Below are 24100 nucleotides of genomic sequence, written 5' to 3'. Positions count from 1 at the left end.
AAACTTTATACACCTCAATCAAATCAGCTCGCAGGTGCCTAGTCTCCAGATACTGTAATTTGCAAAACTTAAACCTTTCTTCGTAAGAGCAACCCTTTGTTCCATTCACTAATCTTGTTGCCCTTCTCTGTACTCGTTCCAACAGCTCTACATCCTTCTTAAAATGAGGCCCCAGACCAGTATACAGTACTCAAGGTGTGGCCTGACCATTGCCTTATACAAGGGGATAATCACCTCCTTATCTCTGCTAGAAAATTTCCTGTTATCATTGACAAGACACCATGAGCTGCTCTTGCAGACTGTCTGCACTGCTCAGAAAACTTCATATCTGCCTGCACAAATACCCTTAGGTCCTTTTCATTCTCTACCACTGTCAGTGTGGTACCACAGAGTTGATACGTTACTCTGGGGTTACTGCTTCCCATATGCAGTACTTTACATTTGTCAATGTTAAACTTCATTTGCCACCTCTCAGCCCATCTGCTCAACTTTTCTAGATCCTGTTGCAGCAGCATACTGTCAGTAGTGTCATTAACAACCCTGCCAACCTTCATATCGTCTGCAAACTTGGACATTAAGCCTGATATACCATCATAAATATCGTTTATAAATACAGAAAACAACAATGGACACCAACACTGAACCCTGAGGGACTCCACTAATAACATTAGTCCACAAAGAGCAGTGTCCATTGATTACCACTCTGTCTTCCACAAAAAACCTTGCTATTGTGTGAGTGACCAACCCACAAATTCCAGTCAATATCTGGGAAATTAAAATCCCCCATTATAAGACACTGTTTTACTGGCCCACTCTATTTCTCTGTACCATTGTTTATTATACTCATCAGAGTCATTAGGCCTATAACAACACACAGAGTTTTCTTAGTCTTTAGCAGTTTTCAATTTTTCTTTGTCATTCGAGACCACTGGAGTTTCAGTTGGAATACTAATTGGAGTGTTAGCGGCTTCACTGGTTTTAGTTTCAGGAGTGTCTTTTCCAAATGTTGACAGGGTTGCTCAAACCCAGTTAGCAAGGGAAGTGCTGGGCAGAATTGACACATCTGTTTGAACTGCAGTTCACGAATAGCTCCGGGTGTGAGACGCATAGGATCGACTAGGCATGGTCAACAGGGTCAACAACAGTAGTGGAAGTTCATTTTGCAGACATTCTAGGTAAACGGACCCTGTAAGACAATTTTGTAACACAACAGGCCCAATCAATTGATTGTCAATGATACCACACCACACGTTTATAGAGAAGCGATGTTGAAAATTTGTGTCCACAGCAGTGTGGATTTTCATCTGACCACCTATGAGTTTCTTTGTTTGTTTGTTTGTTTGGTTTTTAGGAGCATTAACAGCTAAGGCCATATTGCTCCGGGATATGCGGTGGTCATTCCCTGACCTTTCCGCATCCTCCGTATTTGGTGGCCACCTATGAGAGTTACATGTGTTGTTGATACCATCATGGATGAAAGTAGCTTCATCGCTGAATAGTATTAATGGAATTAATCGGCGATTAGCATTTACCCACCGACAAAATTCCAATCGCCATACGTTGTCTCCTGGTTGAAGGTGTTGCACCCGATGTATGTGAAATGGATACAAGCCGTGCTCATGTAATGTTCGCCATACTTTTGTCTATGGAACAGTGATGGACAGAGAAATTCTTCATGTGCTAATAGGACTACGTTCTACCGATTGAAGAATGTGTTCTATATTACCCACAATTTGTTCGTTTGCACATTCAGAAGAAATATGAGCACTGGGAACTGCACTCAAAATCTCATGGAGTTTGGTGTAAACACTAGTAAACACTCTTGAATCTGGTATTCTGTGGTTAGGAAACAGTCAACAGTATTCTCTACAAGCAGCAGTAGCACTTCCACCACAAAAACCATAGACAAACACCATATCGGCATATTCAGCATGTGTGAAGATGTGTGGCATTCTTAACAACACTTCTAACACCAAACAGCATCAGGTTACAACTGCTTCTTGGTCACAATTGAAACTGCATGCCAGTTTCAAACAGCTGTATCTCTATATCCACTGAGAATTGGACATATGTTTATATAACTTTTTTACTCAGAATAATCAATAATATAGCCTCCCAAAATATTTACTATTCCTTTTGAATCACCCTGTATATTTGGCTTTGAACAGACGCATTTCTGATTCCCGTGTTTAGTCGTGAATTTTTGTAAGTTTAATCCGTTGTTTGTTTTTGTGATCATTAGTGTGCCCTACTGCTCATAACCTAGACTCACAAAAATTTAGTGACTGAGGTTGTGATAAAGGGTTAAACAGTACATACAAAAAGTACCACAATCCATTATGAAAAAATGAAATAATAGCACTGTTCAAGCAGAAATCACAAAACCCAAAACATTTTCCAAATTAAAAAGAAAGATGGGCACCAGTCAGGCAACCTGCCACTATTTTAGCTACACTTTGGGGTGACACCACTGCTGAGTTAATAAGATTAGGGACTAACTTTATATCTCGAAATTATGGTATTGTAATGAGAACTCAAAAAAATTCATTCAAAGATTTCACTCTTCTGCCAAGTTTAAATGGGTCTGCCTGTCCATCACAAATTATTCTCACTATGGCTGCTATTTGACTTCAAAACCAGTGATTCAATCACTCATGTTTGCAATCTGAACAGTAAGATCAACACTAAAGGAAAAATGAACATTTTAAGGAAAACTGCAACAGAAAATGTTATAACATGACTTTCAGAGGAAAGTTTCATTCAAAAACTTTTCATTGGGTCACAAAGTTTAAAGAAGGGATGGCTGTGTTTCAACTTCCAAAAAATGATTCAATCACTCATGTTTGTGATCTGAACAGGAAGTGATTAACATTTAATTATCCATAAAGTTTCTAAAATAAAATCAGTATATCTTATGGGACATGGAAAATAATTTTAACAAAAAATTTGAGATAGCAACATGTTTCGAATTTCTGCCAAGTTGCTGATGCTATATAAAGCTTGCTTTATCGCACCATTTGTCACTACTTATACTAACTAAGTCAGGATTTTCACCAGCATGCTGCTGCTGACACATTTTGAAGGCCCAAAATAGCAAGCAAATCTCAATCAAATGTGAACATTGTGCTTATATTTTTTGACTAGGGCATTGTCATTATTAATCTATTCCACATGGTTAAACACTGAATCAAATACTATAAAACAGTTCTATGAAACTGTATGATGCCATTTGGAGAAAAGGACCAGAAAAGTGGAATTTGGGGAATTGGTACCTGGATCATGACAATGCTCCTGCACATTCCATCATTGTGGTCCCCTATCTGATATGCTCACCAGATTTAGCCACCTGCAATTTTCTTTTGTTTCCCAAACTTAAAAGGTCACAGATTTGCAAAAAATGAGGAAATTATTCAAAATATAACAGAGAAACAATTTCAAAAGAAGCCTATTAAGAATGCTTCCAAAAGATGCAGAAGTGTTAAAAGCATTCAAGTGTCAAGGAGATCCATCTGAATAGCCAGTAAGCTTCATAATTACCAAGTATTAGTTTAGTCCCAGAACATTTTAATCACACTGCATACAGAAATATTTCATGCAATGCAGAGCCAAATACTTTCTAAAGTCCAAATAAATAATGTAAAAGTTTTTTCTGCATGACTCATGAATAGTATTTCTCTTTATAAAACAATCCTGGGTACCATTCAGAATATCACTCTATTTGGTTGACTCCAAAATTAATGGTATTGTATAGGATGTCCCTTTTGAACGTCCCTGATTTTTAAAAGTTCATTAAAATTCATATGTTGTACATATGGCAACATAGTGGGAGCCATCAGAGGGGAATATGGCCAAGTTCCATTGTTTGATTTTTTAAATGCTCTGAAACTAAGGCTGCAGCGCTTCTGCTGTCATTTGTGACAGCATCAGTCCAAGAGAAAGTGCAGGCAGTGTGGGGTGTGGTTTGCAGAGAGAAAATCTGTTGTCACAGTTCAAAGGAAATTTATACATGTATTCAACAAACATGCACCTGACCCAAAATCAATATAGAGATGGTACAAGATATTTTTGAATGCAGAAACAACATGGAGGAGGTTGTCAATGCATCTCAGAAGAGTGAGTTGAATAGATAAGTGCTGCCTTTGTTCATAGCCCGAGGAAATTGATCAGGGGTGCATCAAGGGTATTGAACATGCCCCATGCAACTCTGCACAGAGTCATACACAAGCAACTACATTTATATGCCTATAAATTGCAAATGGTTCAAGAAATAACAATGAGTGACAGCAACAAAACTTCGTTATTCATCACATCGACCAAAACCACAATTTCTTGAGTCACATTATGTTTTCCGACAAGGCAACATTTCACGTTTTGGGAAAAATTAACTGGCACAATGTTTGAATATGGGGTTCTGAAAACCTATACTGTATCCAAGAAAACATTTGAGATAGCCCAAAATGTGATGTGAATGTGTGATGTGATCTTATGAAGGACGATTATCAGACCATTCTTCTTCTTCTTGGAAGATACCATTACAGGAACCACATACCTAGACATGATGGAACAATATGCAATTCCTCTAATTGCACAACTACAACCCAACAATCTTTTAGCAAGATAGAGCACCACCTCATTGGAGCTTTAAAGTTCACACTGCTCTGAACAACCTGTTCTAAGACCATTAGATTGCATATTGTAGACGGATACCATGGCCCCCTCATTCATCTGACATAACTCTTAGAATTCTTCTAGGGCTATGTGAAAGACATGGTTAATTCCAAGGTGTCTAACACCATTACCTTATGTACATGCACTGTCAAGAAACTGCCACCATCGGTGCAGACATGTTGGAGCAAACCTGGTTTGAAATCAAGTTGTTTGGACATTCTTCGTTGCATCAAAGAAACTTATGTAGAAGCCTGCTGACTTTTTTTTATTATAAATTGTTTTGAGTTTTCTTTCCTAATAAAAGTTAACATTTCTTAGTGCACTGGGTTTTCTCCTGCAAGACATTTAAAATCAGGTATGATCAAAAGGGATACTCTGTATTTTATCCATATCGTATTTTATTATATCCATACTGTATTTTTAATCATTGCCTCCATAATTTCACTGTCAATAAATTCAGAGTAACTGATCTGCGGTTATCAACTGCAGTTTTAGAACCATCTTCATGGTTAAGAAGGCTCTGGTGCTTCTTTAATCCAAGGGAATCACTACCCAAACTGAATCTATTTGAAGTCATCATAATTAATTTTAAATACTGCTTCCTGAAAATAACTGGGTATGTGATATCTATCCCAAACCCTTGCAGGTCACAGAGTGGTTATAATTGCTGTTTTTACACATAATTCACACTGTCCTTACACAGACAGTTGGTCTAATTGCTTTTGCAGTATTATTAAAGATTAACTATTAATCTTTAATTATAATATAATTATAATAATTATAATATAATAACTATTATGCGTTAGTGCTTTTACCTCTTCTATAACTGTTCTCTGTTACCTCTTTTTTTTTTTTTTTTGCTCTAGCAAATTAGATACTTCCTTATTCATCTACTACAGCATATTCCTTATGCTATATTTTCTTAAAGTATGAGGAAGATTCAGATCTTACTTCAAAAAGATATGCTATGAGACACTGAACTGAATATGTTAAAATCACATGGTGACTGATCTGAACTACATACAGTTCAGATCAGTCACCACGCAATTTTAACATATTTAGCCCATTAATAAAAGCTTTAAAAGGGCAATGTTTCAACAGAGACAATGAAGTTAAAGCAGCCATCAAAGAATGATTCCATTGATAATCAAAAGTCAATGAATTTTTTGAAGAAAGAATATAAAGATTAGCGAATCAATGGGATGCATATTTAAATACTAAAGTTGACTTTTTTATAGAGGTGCTTGTCTTTAAAACATTTTAATATTTTTAACTCATTTTTAAAAATGTCAAGCATGTTTTAATTGAAAAACTCATATATTTGATGCCTGGCTTCATTACACCACGATAAACCTTAATTAGCAATACTTTAGTCTAAGTTAACAGGCTGTTTATTAGAAAGTGAAGGTAAAAAATATAATAATATTTTAGGCGGCTATATAATTTTACCATGTGCCCCATTTTATATTTAATCTTCTTTCTACATATGTAGTCTTTCATTATAGATGGATAGTCACATTTCCATTACAAGAAAACATGAATATCCATCTATGTTTATTACTTTCTATTACAACTACTCAACTCAATTTTAGCAACAATAATGAATACCAAAAACTGAAAAGTAGTGTTGATAAACTGTTCTTATAATTTTTTTTTTAAAAAGGATTAACTTACTTAATCAAATGACTGGTTTTGTCGTTTTTCATATTAGGCTGTTAACCTTAAAACAGAAACCATTTATGTGCAGGTGATTTTCATTCTTTATTAATCAAAAATCATTAAATCTTTTGAAAGTAATCTCAACTTTACAGTATAAAAAATAACACTAGTATTAGCAAATAATATAAGGAAGCAAGCTTACAGTATCAGTAAAAAAAAAAAAAAAATTCTCATATCACCTACCCATGTCCTCTAATAATTTGTCTAGTTCTTCCTTAAAATTACTCAAACCACAAACTCCCACAAGATGGACAGTGGTTCCAACAACTAGCCCTAGACTGAAAACAAATTTTCGCACATTTATCCTGCAATGATCCTTCCTTAATTTAAATTTGTGTATGTGTTGTCTGACAAAAAGTAGGATTGCCATCAATATTTCGCTTATTCAATTCATTCATAGCCTTAAATATCTCAACAGATCTTGCAGGTGCCCAGTTTCCAGATGCTACAATCTGCAGAACTGAAACCTTTCTTGGTAAGAGTACCCTTTCGTGTCCTTGACTAATTGTGATGCACTTACCTGCAGCTGTTCTAAAATTACGCTTCCAAATCTTTATGTAGTAATGAAAACAGAGCCTAACCACCAAAGGGATAATTACCTTCTTGTGCAGCAGCACAAGACCATGAAAAATCAGATATCCTGATTACAGTCATTAACTATCCTGCCAACCTTCGTATCATCTACAAAATCAAACATTCAGCCTGATATACCCTCAATATCATTAATAATTTTGAAAACAACAATGGGAAACTCTAATAACATTAGTCCAAGAAGAGCAGTCCCTTTGATAAATGGGACTGCTCTTCTCCAATCTCTCTTCCCACTCAACCAAAAAGCAATAACCTGCCCTTGCCACACTGCTTCAATTTGTACAGCAATGTAACCTATAACAAACAGATCAAATTTAACAGGGAAGGGAGGAAGAGGAATCAACCGTTGTTTTGGATCTGCTGTTATAGCTTAACCAATCAGAAGAAATAAATTTCCAGTGTGTGTAAATAATTTAAAAACCTAAAAAAAAAAAAAAAAAAATTGTTGTTACTAACTTGTGGATTATAATAACGAGTTGTATTGGTAAGATCAATCACCAGTCCTAACTGTTGAATGCTATTCACCAAAATAGTAGGAGTAAACCTGAAACAAAGGAAACACATCAGTCACACCTCAAAAACTTAAGCAAAATATTGAAAAACAAAGTTCAACATATATATACACACACACACACACACACACACACACACACACACACACACACACACACACACACACACACACACACACACACACACACACACACACACACACAATGCTACAAATGAAACTACAATAAATATAAATGTAAAAAATTCAATCACATAAAAAAGCTAAAATAAAGCAATAATTCAAAATTAAAGAAACAATTTCCTGTACAGTTCAGTTTGTCAGCTGTGCTAGGGTTCCTTGCTACTTCAAGTACTAGCAAACAAGGTAATAGCAAACTAGTTCAAATGATAATAAATGTGCTCCTTTTATTATATACTTTTAGTACTATTTTATTATTTTTTCATGAAAACCCCAAACATGAAACGTATTAAAACCTATATTTACTACCACGCATAGGTTGAAGACTCAGAAGACAGAAAATACTTGACATTTTATTTGAATTTCTGCAGATCGCAATTTTTGGGAAATACATGTAAAGAAAGGTTGTTCCAGAAAACAAAAATAGAAGGGATAAATGAGGAAGAGAAAAGGCTAGTTCTGGGGGGGGGGGGATTGGAATTGGACTGTGAATGGATGTTGAATCGTTATTTTATGTGTTTGAACTTCGGGAGAGAGAGAGAGAGAAAGAATTATAGATGGCAATATGTATTATTATACATATACGTATAATGTCAGAACAAGTGTATATCCAAGGGATGAAAAATCTAGGATAAGATTACACAAACATAGTCATAATTAAAAGACTTTTAAGGGTGGTAAGATTCAACTTCAGATTATCACATTTAAAAAATTATTTAAAATTTAAAAGAAATGAAAAAGGCAAACAGAAATGATCTGAGAATTAACAAATCACTGTTCTATAAAGAACAATGATTCTTCGATTTTAGTTTTAGCAAGCCAATATCTGATGTAAAAGTTCTATGCAACAGCAAAGAAAACAGCAGAATTTTAAGCACCTCAAAAAAAGTTGTTGGCTAGTTGTTGAAGATGACAACTACAGCAAAAATCCATAGTGAACAGATTTTTTTTTTTTTTTCAGCTCACATATAGAAGCTATTTTATTTTGGGATAACTGAAAAGATGAAGTATCCTATTCAAGCCTTGCTGTGGGTCATCAAGGAACAATTAAATACATGGGCTGTGTTATGATAACTAAGAGTAAAAACAGGTACATGTATACTTATATGTACACTAATGCTAGGAGCATAGTAAATGAATTTGAAAAATTTGAAGTATTGATTAAATCATTAAATGCAGATATTGTGGGGATATACGAAGACATGGTGTCACTTAGATATAAGGGATTCAGAATATGCATATGGGAAGTACAAAGCGTTCAGAAAGGAGAGACAGGGCAGGACTGTGGTAAGAGTTAAGAAGCACATAAAATCTAAGGCAGTACATTCAGTTGGCATACACACTGGAAAACAAAAATGAGGGTAGGAGTTTGTTATAGGCCTAATGACCCTGATCAGCATAACAAACAACCATACAGACATACAGAGTGGGACAATAAATCAGAATGTCTTATAATGGGGATTTTATTTTTCCTTACATTGACTGGAACTTGTGGGTTGGTCACTCGCACACTAGCAAAACTTGTTTTGGATCTACTGGATGACTGCTTTCCACAACAGCTTGTTACTGGACAACAAGAAAAAGCAACACTCTCAATTTGATTATCAACAGTGATTCTCCATGCATTAAGAATGAGCATTTAAAAGACCACTGGCGGCAATTACAGTGTACTGATGTGAGATTACTTAAAGACATAACTACTGTAAAGGGCAAAGGGAAGAGCTTTTGCTTTCATAAGGGTGACTACAGTGGTCTCAGACAGTTTTCAATTCTATAGTGGGACCAACTGATGATGTTAACAACAGTAATTTCTGAATGGGAAGTAATCATAGATGCTACCAGACTAAAGGTGTTCTATGCTGCCAGACATATAACATGCTGCCATTTGAGATACTCTGTTGAGCCTTTTGGCCTATTTCGTCTGAACATCCTCAAATGGCATGTAGAATTTTACATTAATTAGAATCACAGAATCATGGTCCTTAAACCAGAATGCATATACATTATAATATTCAGAGCTTATAAATTATTAGTTGCCGGTTTAAGTCAACAATTTCCAAAAATGACAGACAACACTAGCAGAAAGCTGATGCACTCTCATTTGGAGTGTCAAGTATTTGTTACTAGAGATCACTACTAGCACCCAGCAGAACAGTCTGTCCAGCTTCAGTTTCATTGGTGTGATGCTACAGTGTGGTGTTTTCACACGTAGTATAATGTGCATGGTCAAGAAAGGTATTTCCAACAAGTTTAAAAGAAAAACAGTTTTAATAATAATTTTAATTATATAATAATTGAATTAAACTTAAGCTCATATCATTATTGTTTTCTCTCCCTCTCTCTCTCTCAGAGTAATTCCGAAATTTTTTTTTTTTTTTTTGGCCGGTGCAGCATAAGCCTCAACCATATGGCTAATAACAATTACCTAATTTGTTGGAATATTATTTTTTGGGTAATGTAAGTTACTAGTATTAATTACTAGTTATAAGTTACTAGTTACTAGTATTAACTGTAAGTTAATTAGTATTAACAAAATTCTTTTAACCTATAAAAAGTAAAATTAATTTCTGTATAAATTTTAGTTTAATTTGTTTTCTTTTTTTTTTATAGAAATTTCATTTGGTAACCCAATAATGCCAAAGTAAAGAAAGGAACAATTAAGGGGCATTCAATGAAGAATGGAATCTGCAGTATTACAAAGGTGCCATTAAAGACAGAATGTGTTTGCTTTATGATACCATGATTGTAACAGTGAAGAGATAAACTGCACACTGGCAACTATGCAATTCACAGGGACCACATATATGCAACATTGGAAGGAGAATCAAGAAAATCTGCAATTATGAATATGAAACTTCAAAAAAAAGCAACAGCAGTAATTATTTAAAGTAATGATAGGACAGTTTTACACTTTTACAAACAGCCTTAAAAAAAACAAACAATTTAAAAAACACCCACTTTCCCCTTAAAAACCATCCATTTTCCTAAAATAAACTACTAAAATTGAAATATTAAAAATGTTTTTGCATTTTTAAGAAAAACAAAATATATCTTTCCATAAATCAAATGAAAAAAGTGCAAAACATTTCCCATTTTGGTTAACCCAACAGAGTTGGGTTAACCAGATTGCCTCATATGCAGAGGCAATTTATTAGAGGACTGCTTTTTTTTTTCCCCATTTGTAGTCCTTTCCTCAAGGAGTCCAGATGATATTGACCAGTTTGCCTTGTCAGAAACTTCTACCAAACCTCCTATATATTATACATAGTTGAGCAAGATGTATTATGGGAAATGTTCTGGTTGCAGATTGTAAAAGCAGTCAATGCTCAAACCTAAGGAACCTTTATTCTTAAGCTAACTTCAGAATAACATCCTCAGACTCTTACATCAATCACTTTATAATTAGTGAATAATATTATATGAAAGAACGTGTTAAAATTAGAATGTAAAAAACAATTAAGGCCACAGTATTTTAATTTTAAAAACAATAGCTCTCTGATTGGATTAGATAACTTTATCTAAAATTTTGCCATTTCATTCCACCTCCTGTATCCCACCTGTACCTACTATGCCTTTTTAATATGATAACATTACTGTACTTTATACACTATTTTGCATTACTATTACCTTAACATTTTGTCATCTACACCTCTAACCTCAATGTGATAATGAGGCTTTTATTTTGTGAATTAATATTTTTACAGTTATTCCTACTTGTAGACAATGTTTTACTTATACTGCCTTGTACAAGATACAAAGTTCCCTTATCAGAGAACAGCCTGCACTCCTATACTTGAACACTGATGCCATTATCAATAAGTAAAAGTAAATATAGGAGATAATTAATTAGTTTCTTCAATAAGCTTTAAACTGTTATACCTTTTTAAAAAATTGTACAATTTTAATGAAATTAAAAGGAATATCGTCAAAATAAATACTATTTTATTATATTACTTTCTAAAATTGAATTCAAATACTTGTTCAGTATTATTTTGTAATCAATGGCAGTGTTCTTCCCAGGACCTATCGAATGGGTGCACCACATGAAGAATGTAACTGACTGCCTGGCTAAAATTTAAGCGATTCTCATGGTACCGTATGGTACTGCTCACTGATCTCGATCAATATGTAACATATGTGTGATCAGCTTGCTGGATGAAGAACCAAAGTTTCCGAGAGAAAAACAATATAATGCTTGCCCAAGGCTATCTCGGTAATCCACTGGAAAAAAACTCAATGTATTCCAATGGCATTCCCCCAGGGGCTCACATCTGGTGAGTGTGGGCTTGGCACACCCAGGGTCCTGAGCTGGATATCATCATTCTTCTCTTTCTTGGTGATTCCTTTCTACTTCTCTCTCTCTCTCTCTCTCTCTCTCTCTCTCTCTCTCTCTCTCTCTCAGGGTAACCAGGGAATTTTTTTTTTTTTTTTGGTGGTGCAGCATAGGCCTCAGGCTTCCTTGCACCATATGGCTAATAATAATAATATTAATGCGATACATGCTATGCGATTGGGGTCAATGTGACAGGACCATATGAATTATGCAATTAATTTTTGCTCTGGATCACTAAGTCACGTTTATAAATAACAGAAAATTTTATAATACTGCAAAGTATTACACTTCCCCACCCAGCTACTTCATAATGCCACCCAGCTGGCAAAATTTTCTGAGGAGAACACTGTATGGTAAATTAATTTTAAATCATCTTTTAAATTTAAATTTTTAATAATCAATATAAGATGAGGTTTGGAATTTGAAATAAATTTCTTTCTTCATCTTATATTTCTGCTATGAAATGAATACCTGTATCTTTAAGTTTTAGATTTATTTACAATGTATTCAAAAATCTATCCTTAAATTAGATTTTTTTTTTTTTTTTGTAGGAATACTTTTGTATTAAGAATATCTTCCTTTTATTATGATTTATTTATTCATTTATTATGATTTTTCAAGTAATTTTATATTTCAAACAAATTTTTGCTATATACAGAACTAATCTTTTATAATGTTCGTTTATAAACACATCGCTTAATAAATAATTTAAAACATCACACCAGTTCATTTTCATTTTATGTGTATTAATAAACTTCACTTATGATTGGTACTTTGCTGTTTCCAGTCTTATTTATCTAACAATTGTTCTAAACTATCTTTGATATTTAGTTATAATTTGCATATCTAATTCATCAGCAAATTGAAGAATAAAAGTACTACTAAGTTTTTGAAACTGAGATACTTTTTTTACATTTAATTTGTCTTTGAATTCCCTAATAAATTCATCAGATAATCTCTGAAATTCCAAAAACAAATTCCAATTCAATTTTTCTACATGTTGTTTGATAAACACTTCAGAGAGAACTTGATATTTAAAAATTAGAGACCAATCAGTCTTTTCATGAAATTCTATAAAACTTTCAAATTATTTTTTTTAGAAATAATTCCCCAGTTAAGGTTAATCTTTAAATTGCCTAGCTAACTTTTCAGAAAGAGCAGGTCTTCTAGACACTTCATCCCATCTTACAGTATTAAGGTCCAAAGGGGTAGTCTCCAGGAATTTAACTTAATTATAAACTATTTTTTTTCAATCAAATAATAACTGTTTTTTTTTTTTTTTTTTTTTTTTTTATCAAATAAGTGTAACATTCCTTCTTTTTCAGATAAAATTAAACAGTAATCCAAAGTCTGGATTTTATGACTTAAGGTTTTGCTTTTGATAGTCTGAAGCTACTGCAGTGCCATCTAGTGATATTTTTAAAACTTCATGTCTGCAAAGAAGAGGTATAACAGTTTCTACACCTTCCAATCTTGCTCTTGCCACTTGTTGATTAGTAGCATCATAAAACAACATGAAATTGCAAAAAATATAATATGAAAAGTAATAAAGTAAGTTTTAATATTTCTTATCCTGTTTTGTACAAAAATAACTGCAGTTTTAATACAAATCATTAAATGAGCAACGAATTTCAGTAATAACAGCCTTACGAGTTTTTGTTGAAATACTGTGTGTGTTTGAGTTAAGACATAGGAGCTTTTACTTTATTTTTCAAAAGACTCCAAAATTTACAATAAAATTAATTAATGCTTTTCTTTATAGGTCAAACTTGGTAGAAAAAAGTCCAACTTGAGTTATTTAAATTTGGTACTTTGAGCTAATGATTATAGTTTTCACCCCTAATACTTTTGTCCAATTTATCTAGTTGGTATTATAATTAACTAAAATATTGTTCTATACAGACAGATGTAATGTACAATCATAAATTTGATGGCATTAATCTGTTCTGCAACTCTTTCCCTTTCTTTTTCTTATATTCTTTCATATTTAGATTATATGATCAAATTAATCCAAAAATTAAATAAAAAAGATAGAAATTAATAAAATATATATTAAAAGTAAATAAGAAAAAATAGTAGGAAAGCTAGCAGCAGAAAAGCACAGTTCACTACATGCTGCTTATAATAGGCTAAATTAAAATAGGATATTTGCCAGTAGCATGGCAACCAGTAGAGTGAAAAAGAACTTAACCAAATAAAATAATACAGTAATACCCCAAAGTTACGCAATAGGTGGGTCCAACGAAAATCGCTTAAGTCGAATTCACGTAAGTCGGGGTACAACTTTGCATATAAATACATATAAATTTTGTTTAATTGGGACCAAGGACTAACAAAAACACTAGTTTAAAAGAAAAATATTTAATAAAATTGCAGTTATTTATACATATTAATACAAATTATGTATTAAAAAAATAAATGAGTTAAGTAAAAAAGTTATTTCGACGTCGATGGCTTCATAAAATCTAACAAACTCGTCTGACGACACAGCGCCTTTTTTTCACGCAGAATTTCTTCGTAGCAAGCTAATAATTTTTTATTCCTTGCTTTGTAGCTATAACGCGTTCTTCGTTGGATGTTTTCTAAAATTTTTAAGCCCTTTTCAATTTAGCTGAGACCTTCTGCCAAGCTTGCAATTGTCATGTGCTTTTCTTGTGGAACTGGGTCTGAAGTGTCGGATAATTCAGTGACGTTTTGCTCACGCATCTCTATGAGCTCATTCATTGTCAGCTCCTCACTATGTGAATCCAACAGCTCGTTGACATCATCACCATTGACTTCCAAATCTAATTGCCTGGCAAGATTAACAACTTCTTCTATCATATGAGCGACATGATCAGTTTCTGGCGTTGTTTTCGTCTCGTTTTTGAAAAAAAATGGACAAAGTTTCTTCCAGACACCATTCAATGTTTTTTTGTGAATTTCATCCCAAGATTCTTCAATGATTCTTACGGCATCTAAAACATTGAATTGTTTCCAAAAGTCTTTAACAGATATCTCACTATTTTGTCTCATAGCTTCATTCAGACGTGCAAACGAATGCCTCGTGTAGTAGGCCTTGAATGTTTTGATGACTCCCTGGTCCATCGGTTGAAGCAAGCTGGTTGTGTTTGAAGGCAAAAACAACTTTCACATGTCGGTCGAAATTAATTAGGGTGGCAGGAGGGTGACCGGGTGCATTATTAATAAAAAGGATCAATTTAAATGGAATCTGTTTAGACTTGCAATAACATTCGACTTCGGGTATGAAGTGGTGACCAAACCAGTCCTCAAAAACGGAAGCTGTCACCCGAGCTTTATGATTTGACTTCCAAATCACTGGTAAGCTAATTTTAGATATATTTTTTAAAACTCTTGGGTTTTCGGAGCGATAAATTAAGAGAGGTTTTAACTTGCAGTCACCAGCTGCATTCGCACCGACCATCATTGTCAATCGGTCTTTGGAAACCTTAAAGCCTGGAAAGTTTTTTTATTCGTGAAAACGATGTAATTTCCGACAAAAGTTGAGCACGAATTCGAACGCACACATATAAATATGACAGTTGGAATGCAAATTCTTGTATTTGTGTGCAGCTCATGCGACAGCAAAGTTGAATTTTGTTCATCTTTCGCTCTCACTCTCCGCCGTCGCACCGTATATCGATAGCATATGAAAAACGACCTTGAAGATAGTGGGCGGCAGTGTTGCTAAACGAAAAAATCAAGAACCGCGTAACTCCGAGTTCACGTAAGTCAGGGTATTACTGTATAACAATAACAGAAAAATATATATGGGGGGGGTAAAGAAGAAGAGGGTAGTGTTGAAGCAACGTTCCTAAAATAATTTAGAAAATCAAGCCAATTGAAAGAAATTTAGCGGCGCCCCCTCGATGGCACCCGTTTCCGAATTATGTGAAATCTCACTAAGATGGAAACATAGACTAACAACATTACATGACCAAATAAATTGAAAATAATTAATAAAATAGACTGACAATTATGCCCCATCTCGGCAGAGGACCACAAGGCCAATAATAGTCAGGGAATCACTGCATTTCGAAAGCTAAACAAATCCATGAATTGACAGAATGATACTAAAGATCAGACCGCCAATGCAATAGATTTGCATAGCGATGGTCTTTATGCAGCGAAAAATAATAAAACAGAAAGCCTAGTACTCGCATGGTACTAGTAGGAACGTTGCTTCAACACTACTCTCTTCTTCTTTATCCCCCCCCCCAATATATGTTCTGTTCTGTTACTGTTATATTATTTTATTTGGTTAAGTTCTTTTTCACTCTACTGGTTTGCCATGCTATTGGCAAATATCCTATTTTAATTTAGCTTACACACACACACACACACACACACACACAACAATACCCCACGTAGCACTGATAATTGGTACCAAAACTGTTCCATGTTATGTGAAACCATGCTGATCAAGGTATAATTATAATGGATTTTAATTGAATGCGTACCAGAGAAACAGTCTATAAACAAATTATAATAAAGCTATAAACAATCCCACTTAATAGCCAATTAAAAGGATTTGGAATAAAGAATATTCCAAAAATTTTATTAATGAAAAGGTAACATTATGAGAGATGAGAAAAAAGCTTTATTGTTTATTTAGGTATTTCAATAATGAAGTCTGCTGAAGTTGTCTCTTCTTTTTCTTGGCTTACTAGTCTTTGTAGCATAGAATCCTATCTTGTAAAATTTGCCATATCTTGATGCTATGTTCAACATTTGGATTTCCATTCATAATTGCCTTGAAGGCCATGTTAACCCCCCGAAAAATTTTCACCAATTCTTCTGTTGAAAATACTTTTGGTGCCACTTCAGAATTGTTTTCCTCTTCTTCATGTGCATTTGGCTCGTCAATTTCAAGGAGAGTTGCATCATCTAAGTCATTTGCATGTGAGTCAGTGTAGTCACGTACATTGGCTGCGTCCAAATTTTCAAATCCCAAATCTTTTCTGATCTTCATAATGTCTTCGGCTGAACTTGCAAATTCAAAACCAGTGAAATCATTTACCAAATGGGACAAAACATGCTGCCAAACAGAATGCATGTTGGCAGTGATTTCTAGCCAAGATGCAAATATATTTTTGGTCGTATTTAAAAGGACAAAAAATAAATTGTGAAATGAAAAGTTGGAAAAGCTATCACATCGTTGTCAGGATGGAATTAAGAATACCGAAAACTGTTGCATGTTTCCGCTTACTGCCTGAGGTGTTCCATGTGAGATGGAACACCAAGTACATTGTGTTTTACAGAAATATTAAATAGGTTAAGTAGCGTTCATTAGCTTCTTATTTTGAATTTAACCAGCAATTTTTGGAAGTTATGGCTCCCGGTGTTGGCATCAATATTGTTGAACTAGCCACCATATTGTAGTCGATAAGAAATAGCTTAACGTATATATATCTCGAACTGATAGCGAAGGTATAAAATAAAACTAGATAGCATAATACAAAGCACTGCATCAGGAATCTGTTAGCTTATTTAGTATTATCAATTCATCAAAAATATTATTAATCTTATTAAATTTCATTGTTAATTAAATTGTATTCAAATGGAAATCATGACCCAGACGAGCTGCGAAGCAAAGATCACAGACTAGCGAGAGTGCTGTGGCTCCTGGAGAAACTAAGGGAGCGATTCTCCAATGCATCACAGTCTCAAAAAATGTGCGAAATGTGAAATGTTTGCCAACTTTTCTAAAACAGGACATGATCTAGCCAAGAAGCATGCCCTTGTGTGTGTGTTAGGTGTCTGGAGTGTCAAGAAATTAGGCACCAACTCAGCGTTCTGATGGGCTTCTACGAGAGCTTGAGGTGTAGGGTAAATGCCCTCAAAGAAATTAATGAGGGGACCATCAGGCTCTCAGCTGCCCAGCTCAACAACAGAGCTCATTCCTGTGCATCAGGCAACACAGAAGCAATCTCTAAGGCAGAATGCGCTGGCAGAATGCGCTGGCCCAAAGAAACTAGTTATTGTTGGTGACTCTATTGTCAGGGAGACGGGAATATACTATGTAAGAAGGATAGGTAGAAAAGGACCAGGGTATGTCAGCCAGGGGCAAAAGTTGATGACGTTCTAGAGCAGATACCCTGAAAGGGTATCTGCTCTAGAACGTCATCAACAATGTCACAAAAGGTGACATTGTTGTACACGTTGGAACTGACATTAAGAGTAAGAGATCTGCAGATTAACTCAACAAGTACAGGTCAACTTTGAAAAAAAGTCGGGAGTTAGGACTGAATGTGAAAGTGTCTGCAAATTCTGCCCAGACACGATAGGAGGGAGTATATGATGAGAACCTTATCAATCAATTCAGCCCTGGAGAGACTGTGCAAGGCTCAAGGGGTAGAATTTTTTTCAGCTTGGTCTGTGCTTGTTGACAGGAGAGACTGCTTCTACAGGGATGAGATACACTTAAATAGAAAGGGTGCATGAATATTTTCTGATGCTATTGAGGAAGTGTTAGGAGGGTTGGAAAACTGCTAGCGTGGGGGGGATACACAGAATAAAAGGTTAACAGTGGCTGCAGGCAGAGGCAAAGTGATTCTTGCACTGCTTCTATTAGAATGTGCAGCAGACTGAAAAGCAAGGTAATGGAGATTTCCAGGACTGCTGGGAGTCATAGTGGAACAAGTAAATACATGGGATGTGTTAGGATGGCTAGGAGCAGGAACAGGTGCATGTATACTTGCATGTACACCAATGCTAGGAGTATAGTATAATTAATAAATTTGATGAGCTTGAAGTACTAGTCAAGACATCAAAAGCAGATATTGTTGGGATATTGGAGACGTGGTGTCACACAGACATAAGCAGTACAGAATTGGAATTTGGGAAGTACAATGCATATAGGAAGGATAGACAGGACAGGAAGTAAGGAGGGGTTATGCTGTTAGTAAAAAAACACAAAATCTAAGGAAGTGCATCCAATTGATGTTGGTGGACAATGCAGTGTTGAGTCTGTTTGGTGTGAAAAGAGCACTGGGAAAGGAAAAATGAGAGTAGGTGTGTATTATAAGCCTAATGAATCTGATGAGTATAATGAACAGTTCTGCAGAGAAATAGAGTGGGCCAGTAAATCAGAATGTCTTATAATGGGAGAATTTAACTTACCAGATATTAAACTGGAACTTGTGGATTGGTCACTCACACACCAGCGAGAATTTTGTGGATTTATTGGATGATTGTTTACTACAGCAAAATTTTCGAGAGGCAACCATAGGGTGTAATACTCTTTATCCGATTATCTGTAGTTATTCTTCATGCATTAAGAATCTGCAGATAAAGGAACCACTGGGCGACAGTGATCACAATGTATTGATGTGGGAATTAATTAAAGATATAACTACCATCAAGGCTAAAGGGAAGGGTTTTTGCTTTCGTAAAGGTGGAAGTTTCAGACAGATTTTAAATTCTTGGTAACATCAGCTGATGATGTTACCAACAGTGAATTCTAAATGGGGAGCCTTCAGGGACTTAATTTTGGAGGCTACTAGGCTTTTCATTCCAACTAAGAAATACTGTTCAAGGTTTAGGCCTAAATGGATGTCAGCTGAATTAATGAGGCTAGTGGCAGAGAAGAAGAATGTATGGGATGCATATAAAGTATCAGGCGATACAGAAGCCAATGGCAGGTATAAACTAGTCTGTAATCAAGTCAAAAAGGAGGTTAGGCAGATTATGAGAAATCTTTGGCAAAGGATGCAAAGAAAAACAGCAAGGAGTTCTTTACTTAGGTCAATTCTAGAAGGAAAGGGATGAATCAGATTGGACCACTTAACACAGATGAGTTGACTATTGATGATCATGCTCAGGTAACTGATAAACTGAATATTTTGCATCTACATTCACACATGAGGAGTTATTCAATGAGGGGAGTACCAGAAGTTTATCAAACACTAACAGGGAGCTAAGTGATTTTGTAATAACTGAGAGCAAAGTGGAGGAGAAATTGTTGAAGTTAAACACAAGGAAAGCACCTGGGATGGATGGGATCTATCCAGTTATATTAAAGGAGACAGCAAAGGAAGTAAGCAAACCCTTAGCCATAATTATGACAGCTTCCTTGGACTCAGGGGAGGTCCCCATGGACTGCAGGTGTGCAAATGTATCACCAATTCACAAATGAGCTTCAAAAGGTGACACAAGTAACTACAGACCTGTTAGTTTAACTTGTGCCCATGGAAAATAATGGAATCACTGGTTAAAGAAGCATTACAGGATCATCTAGACAAGACTGTACTAACAGTTAAGACAGCATGGGTTTGTCAAAGGGAGGTCTTGTCTGACCTATTTGATTGCTTAATATGATGTGGTCACAAAGGAACTGAATGCCAAAAATAATTTTGGCATTCAGTTCGTATCATATACTTGGATTTCAGAAAAGCTTTTGATACTACTGCACATGGAAGACTGCTGTACAAAATGGAGAGGTATGGCGTCAAGGGTAAGCTGCTACAATGGATAAAGGGATGGTTGAGTAGGAGAAAGAGAGTGGTAATCAATGGACACTGCTCTTCGTGGACAAATGTTATTACTGGAGTTCCCCAGGGTTCGGTGTTGGGCTCACTGTTGTTTTGTATATTTATCAATGATATTGATGAAGGTATATCAGGTTTAATGTCCAAGTTTGCAGATGACACAAAGGTTGGCAGAGTTGTTAACGACAGTAATGGCAGTATGCTACTCCAACTGGATCTAGATAAGTTGGGAAAATGGACTGAGAAGTAGCAACTGGAGTTTAACATTGACAAAGTACTGCCTATGGGTATCAATAACCGAAGAGAAACGTACCAATTGAGAGGTACTTCACTCAGGGAAGTGGAAAGTACAAAAGACTTGGGAGTAATTGTGCAGGCAAATATGAAGTTCGCTGAGCAGTGCAGACGGGCTGCCAGAGCAGGTCATGGAGTTTTGTCAGTGATATATAGGAATTTGGCTAGCAGGGACAGGGAGGTGATAATCCCGTTACACAAGGCAATGGTCAGGCCACACCTAGAGTACTGTGTACAGGTCTGGATGTCGAGTTGCTAGAATGAGTACAAAGAAGGGCAATAAGATTGGTGAGGGGAACAAAGGGGTGCTCTTACCAAGAAAGGCTTAAGTTCTGCAGATTTCAGCACCTGGAGAGTAGGCACCTGTGAGGTTGTTATTGTTGTTATTTGGTTTTTTAGGAGCATTAGCAACTAAGGCCATATTGCTCCGGGGATATGCAGTTTTCATTCCCTGACCTTTCCACATCCTCCATATTTGGTGGCTCATGGGTTCAAACCCCGGTCTAATCAAGAAGCGTGTGCTACGCACTGCTGCTCCTGCCCACCTGGCTATGGAGGCGCCACCTGTGAGGTGATCTGATTGAGGTGTATAAGGCCTTGAATGGGTTGAGCAAGCTGAATGCTGATGGGATTATTCGTCTTGCTCAAACTAAGAACCTGAGGGGGCACAGTTTCAAATTGAGGAAAAATAGTTGTAGAATAGATGTATGGAAATTTGCCTTTAGCCAGTGGATAGTTGACAGGCTTCTATCTTCTGTTGCGGAAGCTAATAAATTTAAGGCTGAGCTGGTCAGGCATTTGGAAAGAATGGAGGGATGAAATGGGAGGGTTTTTTTTTTTTTTTTTTTTATTTTATTTGGCTGTTGCTGCATAAGCTTACTTTCTTGCATCATATGCCTCTACTAATGCTAACTCACTACAGTCTCATTATGGGGGACTTCAATGCTGAGGTTGGAAAGAGACAAAACAGTGAAGAAAGGGAAACTATATGAAATTTTGGAATTAGTGAAAGAAATGGCTTATAAAGGTAGCTGATAAACTGAATGAGTATTTTGCATTTACAGTCACACATGAAGTTATTCAAGGAGGGGAATTCCAGATGGTTATCAAACTCTAACAGGGAGTTAAGTGATTTTGTAATAACTGAGAGCAAAGTGGAGGACAAATTGTTGACGTCAAACATAAGGAAGGCACCTGGAGTGGATAATCTATCCAGTTATATTAAAGGAAGCAGAAAAAAGGAAGTAAGCAAACCCTTAGCCATAATTATGAGAGCTTCTTTGGACTCAGGGGAGTTCCCCAATGGACTGGAGGTGTGCAAATGTATCCCCAAGTCACAAAGGGAGTTCAAAAGGTGACAAAAGTAACTATAGACCTGTTAGTTTAATTGAGTTCCAGGGAAAATAATGGAGTCACTAGTTAAAGAAGCATTGCAGGATCATCTAGACAAGACTGCAGTTTTAGTTAAGACACAGTATGGGTTTGTTAAAGGGAGGTCTTGTCTGACCAATTTGATTGGATACTACGACGTGGTCACAAATGAACTGGAAGCAAAAAATTATTTTGATATCCCATATACTTGGATTTCAGGAAAGCTTTTGATACTGTTGCACATGGAAGACTGCTGTACAAATTGGAATGGTATGGCATTAAGGGCAAATTGCTACAATGGATAAAAAAAATGGTTGAGTGGGAGATGACAGAGAGTAGTAATCAATGGACACTGCTCTTATTGGACTAATGTTATTAGTGGAGTTCCCCAGGGTTCCATGCTGAGCCCATTGTTGTTTTATGTATTCATTAATGATTTGATGAAGGTATATCAGGCTTAATGTCCAAGTTTCAGATGATAGAAAGGTTGGAAGTGTTAGTAACGACAGTATGCTGCTGCTGCCACAGGATCTAGATAATTTGGGCAAATGGGCTGAGAAGAGGCAACTTCTCATATACTTATCTGGGACAAGTCATTAGCTGTAATAACGATAAATGGCTGGAAGTCAAGAGAAGAATAAATTTTGGATGGATAGCATTCAGGAAATATAGTCACATACTAAGGAGCAATATCCCAATTTGTCTCAAACGTAAAATAAGGAACCAACGTATTCTCCGCACCATGACTTATGGAAGTAAATCTTGGACACTCACCAAAAGAATGGAAGGGAAGTTGAAAACTACACAGTGAAGAATGGAACAAAAGAAGAGGAACACATGGTTAGGCAGCAAACTCAAGTAAAGGACATTCCTATCAAGTCAAGTCAAACTAAACAAGTCAACGTATTTTATTATTTTTTGGCTGGCTCCAGGGTTCCCCCTATTCGCCGCTGAAAGTAATCTATACATTGTGTACAATTTATAATGATTAATTATACATGAAAAGTACAATGATTAATTATACATAAAGACTTTACAATGACGGTACATAAAAAGACTATATACAATGATGATACATAAATAAATACTGGGCTTCAGAGTCCAGCAGACTGATCAATACATCAGGTAAGAGTAATCCAAAGAAAGTCTAGCATTTTACTGAACCTCAGGAGCAAGAATTCTTTTCCTCCATTTAAACAATTTCACTGCATAGGTGGAGAAGGCAGTATAATATTCAGAACAGTTAACCAATCTTGGCAGTTCGGAGCAGTCAAATACATTTGTGAGAAGTTGAAAGTCCAGTCTTAAATCATCGTACAAGGGACTTTTTTTTTTTTTTTTTTTTTTTTTTGATTTGGTAGTTGTTGGCGCATCGGCTTCTGTGGCCATATTGCACCTCCCAAGGTTTTTGCAGTACTTTGATCCAAGCCCGAGGCGGGAATCGAACCCGCGACCTTTGGGTTGCCAGGCAGGTACTTTACCCACTCGGCTAGCCCGGTCGGCATGTACAAGGGACAATGAAAGACGAGGTGCTCAACAGTTTCTTGAGCACCACAACTACAGAGAGGAGTGTTACTTAATCCTAGTGAGAACAATTTAAAGTTAAGACTTCCATGACCGGTATATAAAAACTTAACGTATAAACCAGGATTGAACCAGTCCATTTTCTTGTCGTAATCAACAACCTCGGGAAAACACTTAAAGGTCTCCCTACCCAAGGTAGAGGTAGACCAGGTATTTTGCCACGCTCTACAACGTTCATTTCTCATTCTTTTAATGTCTTTTCTTGCAAGTCAGTATTATATGTTATACCATTTACAATTGCAGGAACATTTTTTCTTCTACAATATAAAAGATAATGTAACATTACATCATATTGGATTGGCAATCGATGACTGAGGCCCTGGAGAGCAGCTGTAGAGACAGTTCGACAAGCTCTACTTA

At 35.8% G+C, this 24100-nt stretch overlaps 1 protein-coding gene across 1 annotated transcript in view; it reads right to left on the bottom strand.

Annotated features, from left to right (window-relative positions):
• LOC150078549 (RNA/RNP complex-1-interacting phosphatase homolog) overlaps positions 1–24100 on the bottom strand; it is a 205501-nt gene that overhangs the window by 119481 nt on the left and 61920 nt on the right. Inside the window, exon 4 of the mRNA XM_090384698.1 lies at positions 7435–7522. Within this exon, the coding sequence (XP_090240824.1) occupies positions 7435–7522 (88 nt within the window). The remainder of the gene's footprint in view (positions 1–7434; positions 7523–24100) is intronic.

This window comes from Mastigoproctus giganteus, chromosome 11 (assembly GCF_048544385.1).
Source record: "Mastigoproctus giganteus isolate SK-2022 chromosome 11, ASM4854438v1, whole genome shotgun sequence".
NCBI classification, from domain to species: Eukaryota; Metazoa; Arthropoda; class Arachnida; order Uropygi; family Thelyphonidae; genus Mastigoproctus; species Mastigoproctus giganteus.
Note: the sequence above shows the minus strand (reverse complement) of the source record. Positions and strands in the feature narration are given on the sequence as shown.